At 36.3% G+C, this 17,868-nt stretch overlaps 1 protein-coding gene across 1 annotated transcript in view; it reads left to right on the top strand.

The window, feature by feature from the left end:
- The first annotated feature begins 5,256 nt into the window (after nt 1–5,256).
- AKAP11 (A kinase (PRKA) anchor protein 11) overlaps nt 5,257–17,868 on the top strand; it is a 33,858-nt gene continuing 21,246 nt past the window's right edge. Inside the window, exons 1-5 of the mRNA XM_010072567.1 lie at nt 5,257–5,316; nt 11,162–11,278; nt 14,961–15,008; nt 16,503–16,637; nt 17,568–17,832. Coding sequence (XP_010070869.1) covers nt 5,257–5,316; nt 11,162–11,278; nt 14,961–15,008; nt 16,503–16,637; nt 17,568–17,832 — 625 coding nt within the window. The remainder of the gene's footprint in view (nt 5,317–11,161; nt 11,279–14,960; nt 15,009–16,502; nt 16,638–17,567; nt 17,833–17,868) is intronic.

Below are 17,868 nucleotides of genomic sequence, written 5' to 3'. Positions count from 1 at the left end.
GGGACGCCCCTTGTGCCGCAGCGCGGAGCCGGGGCACGGGGGTTGGCGCAGCGCTTTGGCTCCGAGAGCCGCGGAGGGGGGAACACCACTGCTCGCAGCATCCCTCCTTCCGTCCCGGGGACCCCCTCGGCTGGGGCTGTCTGCAGTCTGGGCTGAACACTGACTCGGGCTTGGGGTGTTGTGGTTGACGCACGGAGGCTAAAGATGTTCACGATGCCTTCTGCATTGGTTGGCTTGTGGTTGGTGCACAGGGGTTAAGTTCACTCCATTCTCAACATTTAGCTTTTTAACATTTAACATTTAGTCTCCTCTTCCCTCCCCACCTCCTCCTCTCAGTTTCTTTCCTTCCCGAAGGGAGGAGGAACAGCAAGTATTGCTCGTTTACTGTGTTGGTTTTTTTAAGGGGCTTGCTTTATTATGACTGAAGTACCTTTCTCTGGTTTCCCTCAATATCCAAAGACTGGGGGTGGCTGGAGGTGGGGAGAGTTATGAACTGTAGGTCCAGCGTTACAGCATTCTAATTGAAGCCCTGAGATATTACCAGAGTGAGACAGGGAGAAATCAATGGAGTTCTATTGTATCTGGGGAAGACTATTGGTACTAAAATCAGTGGTAACACAGTACACTTAGTTTATCCATATTATACTTGGGAAGAGTCTTAAGTCTTAACGTGCTTTGCATTTGCAACGTTATTTCAGAATTGTACAGTTAGCCTTTAGTGATAGATACTGCCAATATTTAATTAATTCTTGAGAAATTAAGTATTTTTACGTAATATTCGTCCACATGGGTTTCTTGGTCTGCAGGCAAGATGATTTTTTAGAGGCATGGTAACCGAATTATGCTGTCTTGATTGGTGCTTTGTAAGTTCTTATCCATCAGGGATTAGTTAAAATCTGTTGGCAGTTGAAGTAGTGTATTGGTGGAAAGTCTTACTCAGTGTGGAAAAATAATAAAATAGATTAGATTATTCCCTCTTTCTGTTAATCATTTGGTACGATACAATCTGGGGGGGGGGGGGGGAAATGTACCTCCTAAGCAAGGTATTCTCTCATGAAGTTCTCTCTAGGGCAAAACAAAGCTGAGCAAGGAAATGCTACAGCTTAGAAAATAATATACCCCCCAACTTAAATATTTAATTGTATTATATATGAAATACACAATAAAATAAAGTACAGAAACTTAAATTTAATTGAACAAATCACAAAATCTAGACTAAAGGGATATTTCTGGTATAGTGAGTGGTAATTATTTTCTCAAGCTATATTTGAGAATGCACACCCAGGGCTGGGAGGAAGGTGGGAGAAATTAATTTTAACAATGATCTAGGCAGAGAAAATGAAGGCTTCTTTTGAAATTGGTGAAGCGTGGTATTCATGTCATGCCTCTATGTAGCAAAAATACAATGTAAAACAGTTAGAACCAAACAAGAAAAAGAAAATTTAGCCTTTTGTAATTGTCATTAATGCTGACTGTCAGAAGTGTATTCCCTCCTGCCCCCTGTTTTCTTAGTATGGATGTGACTGTGGTAAGGAAAACTTGTAATTTTGTGAAATAGACTTTTTCAAGACTGCCAACCCAGGCAGTGAAAGTGATAAATCATTAGAAATGAGAAACAGAAAAGGATCCATTAGACGATTCTGTCTGCTTGTCACTGTAGGCTTGTTTCATTTGGTTTTCAATAGCAATTGTTTTGCTAAGGTTACAAAAGAGTGCATATTGTTTTTAAGGTATTTTTAAATTTGGTATTTGGAATAAATCTTTCACAGCTCAGAATTTGGTTAAAAATGGCTTTTGCAAGTCATCAACAAAGTTCTTTTGTCTGCTTCACATTGTTGTCTTGAAGACAAAAAAAAGTACTTTTGCTTGGAAAGTTTTTTTTTAATAGTACTACAGCAAAAATACTTGTTTGAAACGTAATCATAGATATGCTGTTGTCCTCAGCTAGAATCTTTTATTTGAAATAGAATTTAATAAGAACATATTACATACAGCTCAAATGTATTGCCTATATGGTTCAAATTCCTGATGTCCTTGTATGCCTTTAATATAGCTGTGCACATGTACGCATATGCCCATATAGCTATTTAAGAGATTTGCTCAGCACGTTTGCACTTTACAGACAAAAGATAAATTTTCTTTCTGTCAGCTAATAATTGTCAATGCACGCTGACTTTTAATAAATTTAGACAGAGGGTAAATTTGTACAAAGAGATTAAATACATGGCAAAATTTCTGTATTCCCTTAAGCTGATTTCACTATTTAATTTTGCTCCTTACATACATTCAAACAAGATGGGAAAAGCTATCTAAATGCTTATTACATGCTCTGGTGAGAAAGGTGTTCCTCACAAAATCACCGTAAAAATGAATTTAAGGTGATCCAGCTTGTGAGAAAGGTAGAGATGGTTAAACTCAGTGTGGATATTTATCAGATATTAGCATGATCAATTTTTTTTCTTTTTTTCCCCACTGTCTACTGATAATTATTCACTAACAGGAAAGTTGTCGCCTTGTATCTGATACTTCTGCCATTTATTCCTCCCTTTTTTTTGACTTCACAGTAGGAGGAAATTAAATGTAATAGTCAAATACAATATGCATAAGTAAAAATAGTTTTAAATGGTAGGTTTTGTTTACACAAGAAATGAGCTATTTCCAGGCTGTTTTGTTTCTCAGTGCTTTCACTTCCTTTCCAGTTAAAGTTTTGGTGCTTCTCAGATGATTGAACTATTGTTCTTTTGAAAATGGATAATTATTTTATATATTAAAAAGAACACTTTGAGGTTTTGTTGCATTGTTGGAGAAGTCGGACCCTTCAGATTCCTCTGAAATAGATGATGGAGAGCTGAGATGCTGTAGGTGGTGGAGAGAACCTGTATAATTCAAGTACCGAAGCACAGGATGCAGGCAAGACAAAATGGTTATGGTGTTCTGTTAACAAACTAGTACAGTTTCTGTCCAGCATCTTTCAGAGGCTTTGTACTGTGATTTTCAAGACTGTTGGTTTCATGAGGTAGGTGACTCTGCAGGTGGTTCTGTGCTGATGCCTGAGTCTCCAGAGTTTACTAGCTGATGCCATGGGAAAATACTTAACCTACTGCCTGAAGGCAGCATAACTGTGAACTGCTGTACCTGAGTAAATGCTGCGGGACCCAGCATGGTTCTAAAGTCATCTCTGTGATGTTGCTGTGTCGAGCTTTTGCTGCAAGGAGAGATCAGTCCAAAAATGTAGATCTCAGGTGATTGACTTGACCCTATGTTAGAAACCGGCTTTTCTCATAGATGGCTCTTCTTAGGACAAGGATGTGTCTGAGAGTATTTCTCTGATATGATTAGATTAACAGGGTGAATTAACCATTTAAGATGGAGCAGTAGGGACAAGTGAGGTGGGTTTCTTTTTCTTGCTTGATATTGTTTCATGACTTTTTTTTTTTAAACACATGAGTCTCAACAGAGGCATTGTTGTGTTTTTCACTCTTCCATCCACAGTAGTTTGCTATGATTTAGGTTTTTAATTTGTATTTACTATATCTACAATATATATAATCTGTCTAGCATGTACATAGCTGCTTCATGTCATTGTCTTAATTTTCCAAACTTCAGACATCCGGTAAAGAGAGATCTGTGCTCAAGAGCTTAAAAAGTTGCAGTTTATTTCCAGAAATGTAACTTTTTTCTTAAGATTCTAGCAAGATCATCTTTGTGAAGGAAAGCAAGAAGTCAAGGTGGAATGTGAATAGATGTTTTACTTTTATAGGTGCTGGGGGAGGGGAAGATGAAGAATACAGTTACTTGATGCCACTACTCATCTTTTTATTTCAATTACATATACTCAAGAACAAACCCATATAAAGATTTGTGACTATTTGTTGCTTCTCAGATTATTGGACCATTGTTCTTTTAAAAATGGATAATTATTGTATATATTAAAAAGAACACTTTCAGGTTTTGTTGCATTGTTGGACAAGTGGGACCCTCATTTGTTGGATTATCCCTTGTTTGTTGCGAGTTGGATCATCGTAAATTCATTTTTCCAGTGATTTTTTGAGGAACACCTTTCTCACCAGAGCATGTAATAAGCATTTAGATAGCTTTTCCCATCTTGTTTGAATGTATGTAAGGAGCAAAATTTGTGCACATATTTCCCATATAAAGGTTAAATATTTGCCTGAGATGAGATTGAGAAAAACAAACTGGTCAGTTGTGCAAAGGAGGACCTATACTCTCATGTTTTGGTGTTTATTTTTTTATTTTGCAGTCATTTTTACATGCATTTGCTCCTTACGTAGTTAATTTTGGATAGTCTAAGAGTTGTTTCCTGGCTAGGTTGTGTGACTGTGGGAAAAGATAAGTATTAAAGCTTCCAGACAACTTAAAAGCCCGGCACATGTTTTCTGTCTTTATTAATACCCTGTATTTATTGCCTGTTTTGGAGGATGTAGAGATGAATGAAGCAAACTAGGTTATTCTGTTTCTTTTCGTTGTTGTTGATTAAACAGGGAAACTTGAAAAACTTGTTTTGACTTCAATCCTATATTTTTTTTCTTTTTTGTTAGAATTAGACTTAAGATCAATATGGGTAGCTGACTTGAGCAGAAACCGTTCTGACCTACTTTGATGAAGTAAGAGTGCTGGTAAATGCATTTATGGTCCCATGTGTTTTGCCAGCGGAAATGGGATTGTCCAGAGCAGTGCAAAAGAACAAGATTGTTGATACTTGTTAGCCTAAACAGAAGTCACATGTGTTTTTGTGTAGAATTTATAGTTGACAGAAATAAATAGGCCAGTGGTTTGTGTGGGTAAGTAGTATATTTCCCTCTTGAGATTGTTAAAGGGTAACTCCAGTGTGTTGTATGATACAGGAATCTGCTGATAAACCTCACCAAAGCATCATCGATAGTGAAACAATGCTTAATGTAATGTTTCCCCCCCAGCCCGTGCACCTTTGAAATCTAGTTAAAGAAAAATGTTGGAACTAACTGTAAGGTCTGTGTTTTACATTTCAAGCATTGTTTTAAAAATTAATTGAAATTAATTAAATTAAGGCAGTACTTTTCAAAGGCAACAATCGGTATAGACCGTGTGCTGTTTAATCTTTCTCAGTTTAATTGTGTTTATTGGTTCTTGTTTTGTCTACTTGCATTTTCAAAATGTATACATGCTAAATGGGGAAACAAAATAATAGAGTGTAAATATTTTTCATAGGTATTTTTGAGCTGACTTCTTTCATCGAATACTAAGAGTGGTAGAATCATGGATATGTACGCCAGAGCTCAGGGCAATCGAATGAAACCAAGAATATATGTGAAAAAGGTAATTATCTGTATTTAAAAAAAGAATTATAGAGCTTTTTGATCTTTATCATAACAGTCTAATAATGAACCAAGTGAATTGGTAGGTTTAGTTGGGGTTTTTTGGGGTGGTTTTTTTTTTTCTTTATATGTTTTAATTTTGGTTGTCTAATGTTTCAAAGAGGCAAAGAAACTGCCTTTGCTTTACGCTTTGACATATTTAGCATAGTTGAACTGGGAGACAGAATAATTTAAGGAAGGGGTGCATGCTTTTGCCTTTTGTTTTTGCCTTTTGTTTTAAGGTGGTATGATGAAATCATGATGTATTTATTTGCTAAAATTTACCTTGTTTATTGGAGTACGACTTTTATTTTGAGCACGTGTTTTTCAAGTCTCTATGTAATAAATTACAATATAAATATGTAGTGTTCATTGAAAACTGTTCTGTGAAGTCAGTGTTAGGGCTTACTGTAATATCTTTATCTTTAGATCTTGGTTTCTTGGTTGGTTTATCCTTGTGTTTATATGGACTTGGTGCTTTGGTGAAAAAGAAAACGTGTCTAGCACTTGCGAAAGATATTAGTGGTTTTTTTTTCAACATTATTTATTTATTTATTTGTTCTTTTAAATTTTGTCACTTTAGCTTGGAGAACATACTGTTCCTGAAATTTTCTTGCAGCTTCTATAAGCACTTACTCAAATGAAAGTTGCAGTTTATCCTGAAGGAACAAATTTATTTATCCAATCATATTTCTCAAAGTAGTTTAATCTAGATGTGTATTTTTCCAGGTCTTTCCTGGCTATGAATAAATTATTCACCTACAAGCATATGCAATGGTTAAGAGGAGAAACTGAGCAAGGATATATCTTGTCACATGAAAATGGCATTGTTTTATTCCATAAGCAGATTTTGGAATCTTAAGGAATCAGTGTCAGTGGTATAGGTGCTGTAGAAACTGCTCGAAAGCCAAGGTAAGCATTATGGGACTGACAGACAGATAATCAGTTGTTCCAGATCCTCATATGGAATGTTAACTGCCATACATTAAGCAGTTTGTAATTATGGGTGATAATTCTTTCACCTTAAGACACATGGTATAAAAACTTTTATTTTACTAGTTTATGAGAAATCTACGGCTCAAATAGAGTTCTTTAACTACAGTCAAGTCATTTAGCATTCTTAACATGAACTGGATTCTAGAGGACTTCTTTAGTCTGCCCTTTATTTGTTTTTGCTCTTCACTTAAAAAAAAAAAACCCAAAAAAATAACCAAACCCCCCCCCCCCTAGATTTTTAGACCTTTGGGTTGTGGAAGCATCTTTCTAATAATGGCAGTGACCAGTGATTCCTCACTGATTCCAGTGGTTGCCTAAAATACTAGCTCTCTGGACTGCTCCATTAATTGCCATTGAACATTCTGGACTCTGTGGTTCTAGGAGTGTGAATTTGATGTTTCGCAGGTGTCTCACAGAATTCTATGTTTTCATACAGCCAGACTCTGATGTTTTGTTCTGTGGCTGCCTCCTCTTGATTTTCTCCTGAGGGGTGGCTGGCTATGTAGATTACAGTGTGGAACTTTCATTATTTCTTACAGAGCCAGGCAGTAGGGCGGTCAGAATCACACTATGTTTAATCTTCTGTTGACTCACAGGTTGCCATCTGATTCCTGTCCTCTTCGTAAGACTTTGTAATACTTAACAGGAATTGTTGCACTAGTAGCCTTCAAAAGTCAGCGCACAGCTGTAGCATGTGCATTTAAAACCCAAGTTTCCATTTTTACAAAATGACTTGAAAATATTCAGTCTCTTTAAATCTTATGGCACATAAGATCCGGAAGAGCTTTTGTTACTGAAGAGCGGGGTAAATGTCACTCTCTAGCACTGGACTTGATTTCTCTGCAGATCGTGGCATCTTATAGGTTTGTGGGTTGTTTGAAATATTAGAAAACAGTTGTTTAAAATACTTCATGAGACCGATTAGAGCAGAATTTCCTGTAGTGTAATGTGAAGGATCCATAGATAATGTCCTCTTGATTTGCTGACCACAAAGGGGACAGTGCAAAGCTTTGAATTGTTCATTTCAGCTAGAGGGATGGCAAGGATTTTCATTGTTCAGGTCTGTCTTGCTCTGCACACAGTTGAGGATATTTGTGTTTTTCCTCTAGAATGTCTTAGTAAGTTTGAAATCTGTGCTCACTGTTGAAACAGGATTTCTTGCAACATGTGTGACTTTCGAATTTTTGTGAGGAAGGAGTACACAAGCCTAGGGAGTAGAGCTTTATAGATTGCTTGTGATTTTTGCCTGTATGTTGATGTGTATTGGAACTAGTTGTACTAGATATAAAAACAAATTACATCCTTTTGTTGAGAATCGCGTATTGTCTTTAACCTAACCTGAGCTGATAGTCTTGAGAACTTGCCTTTTTCAATTTTTAATGTAATTGTGTATTTCCTAGACTGGGGTTGTGCGAGAACTTGCTTTCATTGTCTGTTGGATAGGAAGATTTCTCTGAAATTGAGTCCGGTCCTTTGCTGTCACAAGCACAGTTTTGTTAAGAATATGAAAAGTTATTAAATATAGTCTCACAATTAATGAGAGGAGATTAAAACAGCAGTAAGTTTTGTTTGTTTTTTTTAAAGTCTTCTTGAACTGTACTGCTATAATAGCTGAGAATCTTATGAACTCCAGGCTGAAGTTATTCACAGCAAATTTGTACCTGTTTGTTCATGGATGTCATTATTCTTCAGCTTAAATATTTTTTTTCTTTTGCTGATGTTCACCCTCGTGATGTTTTTACAGTTGAGGATCTGTCCTCTGTTAGCCTTGTTTTTTGGAAACTGTATAAACTAAGGTTTTAGTCTGCTTTTGTATGAAAGCCTCTGCATTCCAGCGATTATCCTTCATAGTCCTACTTTCTGTGCTTGTTGTGAGTTAATCTTCTTTTTACATGTGGATGATACTGTATGTGCAATTATACAGGATGTCCTTCTCAAGTGACTGATGATGTCAGTTCTTTCGCTAAAGGATGCGTACTAGGGTTGTGTTTGCTGTTTTCAGGGCTGTGTCGTATTGACCGTTCATTGCTGTACCGTCATCAAGAACTCAGCTCAGGTCTTTTCTTTCCCAGCTTATGAATTCACAATTCTATTTTAAAGTTTGCTTTTGGCTTTTAAGGAGGTAACTTTGTACTTCATACAATTGCGTTTTAAAATACTCTCACGTTGATCAAGTTCTCCTGTATGATATGCTGCTGTTCTGGTGTTTGCTGCTAGCCAGGGTCAAACAGCTTAATGGCTTCATCTTCACTGATGACACCTTCTTACTTTGAATTATCATCAAATTTCATCTACATATTTACTTCCCCCCCCCCCCATTAAATTTACTAATGATGATGCTTGACTTTAGTCAAGATAGATAATTTTTGAGGAAGTTGCTTACTGGGTTACTGACCTACATCTACTGTATCTTCCAAAAAAACCCCATTGCTAACTCCATTCAGGCAAATTATTTTCTTCCAGAAACAGCGCTTTTTGTAAACTCTGTCTTTTTCTAGCTTTGTTAACTCTTAATGTATTTCAGTGTAGATAACCTGTGGAATTCCAGATAGATTAGATCTTCTCTTCCCATCTGTATTGTGCCTGTTAATTTCCATCTCTTTATTCTTTCCATGTTCTGAGCTCTTACATTCATTAATATGATCTTAAAAACAGGCATCGCTTCCTTCCTCCTCCATTTGTTGTGCTACCAGACCTTCATATAGTCTTGTATGGTGGTTCTTCCAGACCTGAAGGAGATTTTTCCAATTGTTGCATCTTCCTTCTTCTCCTGCTTCAACTTTGTATTCTCCAAAATCTTGAGTTTTCCTTCACCTCAGTAGTTCCTAATACCATGCTCCTGGTGTGGTTATCCATCCTGCCTTTCCTTTCAGGATGTTAAACTAGGGAAAAATACTTGCTTATAGTGTATATGTAGTAGTTTGTAGCCTTAGAAAACCTAACTGCTAGAGAATTATAGGCCCTTCTCAAACTGATCACTATTTGTCTGCAGAAAACGAGCAAGTCATGTTGTATGACTTTTTTTTTTTTAATTACTATTTTGAGTGCTGTGACTGATGAAGTCATTTTAGAAGCTGAAAATGAGACATTCCAACATGCTTGCTTAACTTCAGAAATGACTTCTGTATGAGATGAATGGGGGAATTACCGGAGGAGAGTCTTTGAGCAATATTGGTACTGCAGCCACCTGTAAATCTGGAAGATCCAGATAATCAAAGAGAAAGACACCATCAGCATACTTTGGAAAGTACAAAGATATAATACTGAAGTGTGTAGGTAAATTGCAACTGAACATGTGACGACAAAGGAATACATGGAAGTGGAAATTAGATGAATGCTTCATTAATTTATTTCATATGACTCAATAAATGCCTTAAATGCATTTTAAAGATGTTCAGCTGTTGATTTTCTGCAAAAATTACTGTTTTAACTGCTTTAATGTCACTTGGCCTTGGCTGTAAGGGTGGTAGTCTGGGCCTTGTTTGTTAACATTATGAAATATATTTTGGTAATTTCAAGGATCCTGAAGTCAAGTTCCTATTTTGCTTTTTTCTATGCATTCTAGAAATGCCTTCCTAATTTTGTCTTATAATGAGAACAAGCATGGTGACACTGGCTGTGCTATAATAATAGGGCTTCCCATGCAGTAGTATTTGATACCATTTTTTTTTCTATGGGGGGCGGGGAAGGGGAGAGTCTTTCTTGAGCTTTAACTATAATACGTAAATCACTTTTTACCATAAATGGATTGTTTTTTTGTGTGGGAGGAAGAGAAACGAAGAACATTCTCTGACTTAACTTGGCTATCTAGCACTTCCATTATAATTTAAAAAGCTATGCAAATATGAAATAATTTGTCATAACTTGGACACATTGGTTTCTCACTTCATTTTTAACAGAGCAATCATATAGAGAGTAAATAACTGGATTAACAATTCGTAACTACATCATTATCTTGTTTTTCTTCTTAACCTTACCACTTGCTAGAAAAGATGACAGTTTTAAAATAAAAAATTAAAAAAAGGTTGCTCACTTCCTAAGAAAAGTGAGAGGTTGTTGTCTTTTTTACAAGGTGAGTGAACCAGTTTTTGTTGTTGTTCTGTCGTCTTGTTTTATTTTACATCAGATACCAGTGAAGATATCTGTTTTGTTCTGCTGTGCTTTGTTACACTGGGAGAAGTTCTGAGATTCTTAAGCCTTTTTTAGCCATCTCTGGGTGCTTGCATGTCACCATAAGTGTAAATAAAATAAATGTTACAAGAAGTAATTACATGGGATTAAGTTAAACTTCTTTCATGTCCTTCAAGAAACAGGGAAGGAGAGTGTGTGTGGATATGTTTTGTTTGTTTGTTTCCTTCCCCTCTGACTTTTGAAACCACTTTGATTACTTTTCTTGGCTAAATTTGCTTTTCATCCTTTTTAAGGAAAAGCTGAAGGAAAAGTTCCATGTAAAGGCTCTGATGCAAGCAATAAATGGGGCCTGGATTTCTTCTTGGATTAATCTATTTCTTTTTTCCAAGTTTGCTTGTTCTCACTTTTTTTTTTTTTTTTTTTTTTTTTTTTTTTTTAAATACAGAGCGGTCAACTTCTTTTGGAATAAAAGTTTTGCTTGAAGAAAACAACTTAGCCATTCCAATTCCATGTCCTGAAGTAAATTTAAACTTGAAACCTGGTGATTTGTATGGAAAGTAATTTGAAACAGTACTTGGAGTAGGGAAACCTATGGGGGCAGGGGGTGATAGATAGATGGACCTGTATCCAAAACAGAAAATACATTTTCTTTGTCTTACATTTTTTTTGTTGTTTTTCAGAGTTTTGGTGAAGGTGTACTACACTCTATGAAGGCACTGCTACACAGCAGAAAAGAGTTATGCAATGTATCTTCAGAGGAATGTCTACATCGGGAAGAACAAGATAATTTTATTGAGGTTTGGCATAACCTGACCATTTATATATATTCTGTGGATATGATAGAAAATGATTTAGCTTGTAGCAGTATGGAAAGTTGCAGGGTAATAAATGTGAACAATGCTGGCCGTTACTTGCTGTAAAATCTGTACCTCCTATTGTCATTCTTGAATTAAGTCACTGTAGTCTTGAAAAGAGCTGTGACATTTCAAGATTGCATTTCTCTGCTTTGTAGGGTATGTGAAACGAAAAAAACCAAAACAAGTAGATAGATGATTTTGTAAGAATTGTATAATGGGGTGTACTGGATTTGTGAGCACTCCTGTGATCCAGGATGTATGGATAGTATCCTAGCAAAGTAGCAGAACATTTTGATTGTTTGAAGATGAAGGTTAAAGTGATTGGTCACGTTTGCCCTGTGCTCAGCACTAAAAGCTAAAGCCTCAGCATTGCAGATTTGAACTTCTCTTACATTAATAGACAGGCCAAAAGCTGGACAAGGTCTGGAGAGAAGTAGACCTGGACAGAATACAGGACTGTCTAGGTAAATCTCGATCTGTGAGGAGGAATGACTACAGCTGTTTGAGTTGTAAGACTAGCAGCTTCTCCAAAGGGAAAAGAAAAAAAGTAACAAGCAATGTGTACAATATATCTCATATTAAGTGTTTTAGAAGACTACTAAGTATCAGCTGACAGACCTGACAAGGAGCTTAGAGAAGAGGAGGGGGAGCTGAGATAGGGAGAAATGAAACAAAAAAGACTGAGGAAATGGTTAGGGGAGACTGATAATTAGATAAGGAGTAGCAGGAGAAAGGGAAGAAGCAGATTGTGTGACCAGCAGAGATAAGTTAGGATTGCCTGGATAACACCAAGGTTTTTCTGACTGGCTGGATGGTGAGGTTGTGACTGCATGAATTGTTTGGGGAGCTGACGAGAAGCTGAATTTGTGAAAGATGAAGAGCTGTGACAGATTAGAGGTAAGGAAGAAGTGTTAAGCAAGTGGAGGAGTGGGCAAAAACTTTTCTGTGTCTGTTCAGAGACACCATGCTCTGGAATATACAAAACCCCTCAAACACTGCCCCCCCCCCCCCCCCTTTTTTTTTTTTGTAGCAAATACCTAGCAAATAGCTGACAACGTTTTATATGCCTGTAATGATGGTCCCTATGGAGAAAGATAGCTGACTATATTTAGTTACCTTATTAGCTCAAGCAATTAAGAGCCCTCTGATTGAAATGTAAGAGGGTCAATATCCTGCCACAGAACAGATATTTTTTTCTTATGAAAATATAGGGAATTTTTTTTAGACACCTAATAACATTAAAATAATATTATTAGGACTGCAAAGATAATTACTCAGACTTATGAAAACCAGAATTTAGGTTTCCTGTACCATTTAATTTCCTGTACCATTTAATTTCGTCTGTACCTGTAGATTATGGTAACCTTCAAATACAGTGTCTCATACACTATTTTTAGTTTAAAGAAAAGGCTTGAGTTACTGACTGTTGGCCTTTCCATCTCCCCAGCCTATTCCCCAGCAACTTTTGAACTGGTGTACTAATTTCAGACATGTTCCAGGTCTTAAAAGGTGATTATTTTTCTCTGAAAACTGGAGTTTGGTGCAATAAAGAAATCCAAATTAGTTTGTCATTGAGGCAAAAATAGGCAGACTTGGCAGTGGTGTAGTCTCTTTAACAGTGGTCTGCTGGCTCATCAGTGTACGTGTGGACTGGTTGGCCTTCATTTGTGTGAAGCTATGACTCCTGCATACTACTCTGTCTTGCACAATGAGTTATCCTATGGGAGAAAGAAAGGGTTGGAATAATTATTTTGAGGAAGAGGAAAGGGCATGTAAAAAGACAAAAGAGCAAACACTATTAAATAAAAAACCCGGACTACCAAAAAAACCCCAAGAGCACCCAACGCTAAAGCCTTCCAAAGTGTTCTTCAGAGAACTAGGTTTTTTCCCCAAGTCCTTTAAATTGTTTGCTGTTTTGCCTCTTCTGTGGAGGAATTCAGTTCATATTTTAGGTACTGTACAGATAAAAAGATGTAGAAATTGAAAGGTGTCTTGCAGATACAGTACAGATGAAAGGTGTAGGAGTTGAAAAGGTGTAGGAGTTGGAGGGTATGTTGCTCAGACAGGATTATTTCATTGTTAACTTAGTGAACAGTGCTGGAGACCTGTAATTTGTCTGGAGCTATTTGGAATGCTACTGCAAAGCATTGTTTCATTTATAATTGTCATAACTGCAATAAGGAGAAGTGGAGATTCAGTAGACCCCCCTGAAATAAACAGGTCACCATTTTTAATATTTTAGTATGATTTCATTTTAAAATAAAGTTTGTGAGGTTTTTGGGTCACACATTGAAAGAACATCTTCAAAACTCAAATACAGTTCAAAACAGAGATGTTTTTCAGCCCTTTTGTTTTCGAGATTTGTCCCTTTCATGGATTCTATGCATGCACAAGCAAGTAGCTGAACCAGTTAATAAGAAGTGATCATAAACATAGTGGTGTTCTTTACTGTTTTTAAACTTGAGAACCAACTGATTACCTTACAGTAACAGGGAGTACCTGCTACAAATTTAGTGTGACCTGTGACTTCAATACATAAAATTCAGTCTATTGCGTAGTACTGTGAAATAATTGAATCTGAGCTGTATCAAACTTAAGTCCAAATATCAGTGGAAGTATTTCATCTTTGTGCTTCATTCAGTATCTACAAAGTGGAAGCAAAATTTATTTTCTTACAACCTTGTTTTGAAAATAAATACTTTGGGTTTTTTTTTGGAGCATGCCAATATACTATTGATTTGTCATTAGGGAAAAACTTAATGAGAACTGAGGAAATCTGACGTGTGAAACAAAGTTTGGGTAGTGGATGTAAAATAGATCATGATCTGACACTGAAGAACGAAGGTAAGACAAAATACTGACTCTCTTTGGTCTATTTGTGTTGAACGATACAAGACACCTGTAGACAGAGGAGAGGGAGAATGTGTGATAAAATATCTCCCCTGTCCGCAAGCACAAAAGCCTGAGGTAAAGGTGACATTTCTCACATATTCCACGTTTCTGAGCCTGACAAAACCTTTTTTTTGAGGTTGAATATTTTAATTCTTTTACTTTATGCGTTTATCTACTTGGAAATTGCATGCAAACATGTGGCTTAAGTAATCTCTTGTGTTTTGGCCTTGGGCTAGTCAATTTACATAGTAAATTGTATAATGTGTTGGCATTATACTCTGTGTATCCAAATGCATCACAGTTAGTTAGCATGGACAGATTTCAGCCTGCAACTGCTTTATATGTATCCAGCCTGAAGCAAGGACAGATGGGCACTGATCTTTTTAAAATCATGTTTATTTTGACAGATGTAATGAGACTTATATGTGTCGCCCAATGTATACCAGCCAATAGGCCACTAGAAAAATTTCTGTGTAGTGGGTTTTAAGTGTTGTATATACTCTTTAGTTTGATCTTACCTTTCACAAGTCAAATAGTGGTAGCGGTACGATTCCTTATGTAAGACTATATGCTGCTGTTTAACCAAGCTATGCTACCCTAAGGTGTGGTTTTCATGGTGGTAGAATGAAGTTTTATGGTAAAGCTTGCTGAAATATTAACTCTGAAGTATCTGCAGAAAAGGAAAAAGTTATTTTTTGTACTTCAATATGTTCATGTATTTGTTTTACAGATTACATTTATAGGTTTTGCTGAAGAGATGGGTACTGCTCATTTGCAGGTACAGTGTATGTCTATCTATAATGGAAAATAATATTCTTCTTTGGTGATTTGTTCTAAGTAGCACATAATTTTTTAGATGGAGGAATTTGGGTGTTCGAGGAACAGAATGTGTACCTTAAGCATTTAAAAGCCTAAGTTTTAAATATTGTTGAAAGATCGAAAAATAATTACTTTAATATGATAATCAGTTTTTTATATGTCTTTAAAACATTACCTGGGCCAGTCTTTGTATTGGAAGGGTCTGGAATAGCTTATTTAAACTAGTGGGGGGGTGGGAGGGACAGAGGTGTTTTGTATGTGGGTTTTTTGGGGGTGCGTGGGGTATTGCTTTTTATTAAAAAAAAAAAAAACAAACCTGTGTGTATCATTATTTTGGTTTGTAACCTTCTCCTTAGTAGAGTTGACCTTATTAATATGGTGCAATTGTCCTCTGCAAAGCTAAAACTGGACTGAATTGACTAACTGTGAGCTGCTGGTGGGGGACCAGGAGTCAGTATTATGGTAACGCCTTAAGGCATTGTTCTGGAGAGTTAGATGAGGAAACATTATCTTAAAAGGGAAAGTGTAGCAAACTAGTGGGGTTGTGCCATGCCATTTTAAGAAGTTAAGGATTTAATCTTCACCTGCAATTTACATAGGAGTTTAAGCCATAACATACATATTTACAGTGCAACTTCAGACTTCTACTCTGTCTAGGTCTTTAGGTAGATAGAGATTGCTGTAATAGTTTTCTGATGTTTAAAAATGAAAACCAGAGACTCTAAAATAATTTGTGTTCAAAGTTGTGTCTGTGTTGCTTATTGATCAAATGATAACAGTACTAGACATTGTTTCAAGTATGGGTGAGAACTATTTGATTGTCTAGAGTCAGATACAATTTAGGGAAAATTGGGCTGAATAGGTTTATGGGGACTTGCTTTGTACAAAGTGGATCAGTAGCATTTAGATTGTTTAAAAGAATCATAAGTCTTTCATAGGTCTTTTCTATATAAGGTAAATCTAAAAGTTATCCAAGATCATGTTTGGAGAAGTGTCTTGTCCCTGTTTTTGTAATAGTGGGCCAATACACCATTCCAATAAAGCACACTAAGAGCATGTAGAGATCCATTGAGAACCATTATTAGCTGAGTACAGTCTTCTCTTTGTAGCTGCGTACCTTGTAGGATATGCAGGTGCTTTTTGCATTTACAAGATTCTCCTTTGTGACTTATAAGCCTCTTCTGGCCCGTGAGAAACAGTGGAATTTCTTCTTCTTTTCAAGAAAAGTGAGCTGGAGATGAGTGTGAACTGAATTAAAGCTTGTTTACATGAGCTACACCACAGTTTGAGAGAATTAGTGGGGGATGGGGCAAGAAATAGGGGAGAAAAGAGCAGCTTTAACAAAATTAGCAGCTGTTAGTATTTAGGAGGGATATGAGATCAAAATCATTATATTTACTTGTTTGGTTTTTTTTCACTTTGTATTCTCAATGTGTTTGTATATTTAAATCAGGATCTGGCAGCTGTTTCTGTAGAGCTTCCAGATGTTCTGAAATCACTCCAGTTGTGCAAACTAAAAGAAAACGAGATTATATTTCTGAAAGATGTAAAGAAAACCTTGGCAAAGCCTTATGTCATGAAACATCAGGTAAAAATTTTGTCGTATTGCATGTCTTAATTACAGAAGCATTGTATTTGGCCTCATAAAGAGTTTAGTCCTCTCTCACCTTGTCTTACTTGTGTTTTTGGGCCATCTTAGCCGCAGTAGTATTAGTGGTGCTATCTTTCTGTGGTTTCTTTAAAATTAATGTTAGAAAATCTCAAAATAAACCTGATCCTTTCAAGTGTTGTATTATTAATAGAAATTCTTTAACAAATATTTTACTGTGGTGCTGATGCCATGCTTCTACTAGGCTATAGTCCCTTTCACTGCCAATGTGGAAAGAAAATGAAAGTTTTCAAGTTACCTATCTCTGCTCTGCTCAGATACAGCTTTCATCCTTTGCAGACTTTTCTTCCTGAAACAGAGGGGCCAAAAAATATGAGAACGTCAGATGTTCGTAAAACGCATTGGCAGTGGGCTCTTTTCTTATTAAAAAAATTATTTCCAATTTTAAATGTTGTTAAAGCAAACTTCTTAAAACCATGTTGACTAATCATGCATGTTGAATTTAATTATATTGCATACAAGGTAAAAAATACCTTGAAGAAACAAATATCCTATAAACTTAAGTACTATTCAGCATAAACATGCTTTGAAATACTGTCTTCCTCTGCAGATTTTTAGCATGCATTCTTTAATAGATTCTTGAGTACATATTAGTTAGGGTTGTATTACATCACCTTTTTTTTGGTTTGTTTTATTTCAATGACTTATTCAAAATGCAAAAGTTATGAAAATTAGTCAGTGATTTTAACTGTCACTCTGCACACACTGTTCCCTTCATTTTCTTAACTTTAAAATATTTGTAAATTGTTTACTGTTCATAAAAATGCATTGAAGGAATCCCTTGCTACTCCTGACTGTTGAAATCATTCTAAGATTGTTGTTTATTTTCTTGTTGCTCTCTTTTTCAAGAATCAGCTTCCTGAAGTGTTTTGTGTGATGAGACTGTCTGCTTCATACCCGAGGATCAAAACGGATTCTGTATTTACCTTGCTGAGCAACTATACCACAGGCATAAGATGTGCAGTGGAAAGAAACTCATTGCAAAAACATCAAACAGAGACATCCCATGGAGAAGATGACGACACTAATCAGTCAGTTTCTTCAATTGAGGATGATTTTGTCACTGCTTTTGAACATTTAGATGAAGATGAGCCTTCAAAGATCCCAAGTGCTGGTAAGTTCTTGCATGCTATTGACTTGTAGAAATTGT

Source organism: Pterocles gutturalis, unplaced genomic scaffold, assembly GCF_000699245.1.
Source record: "Pterocles gutturalis isolate BGI_N339 unplaced genomic scaffold, ASM69924v1 scaffold17232, whole genome shotgun sequence".
Taxonomy (NCBI): Eukaryota; Metazoa; Chordata; class Aves; order Pterocliformes; family Pteroclidae; genus Pterocles; species Pterocles gutturalis.
The sequence above is the reverse complement of the archived record's forward strand: the minus strand, read 5'-3'. Positions and strand labels throughout refer to the sequence as shown.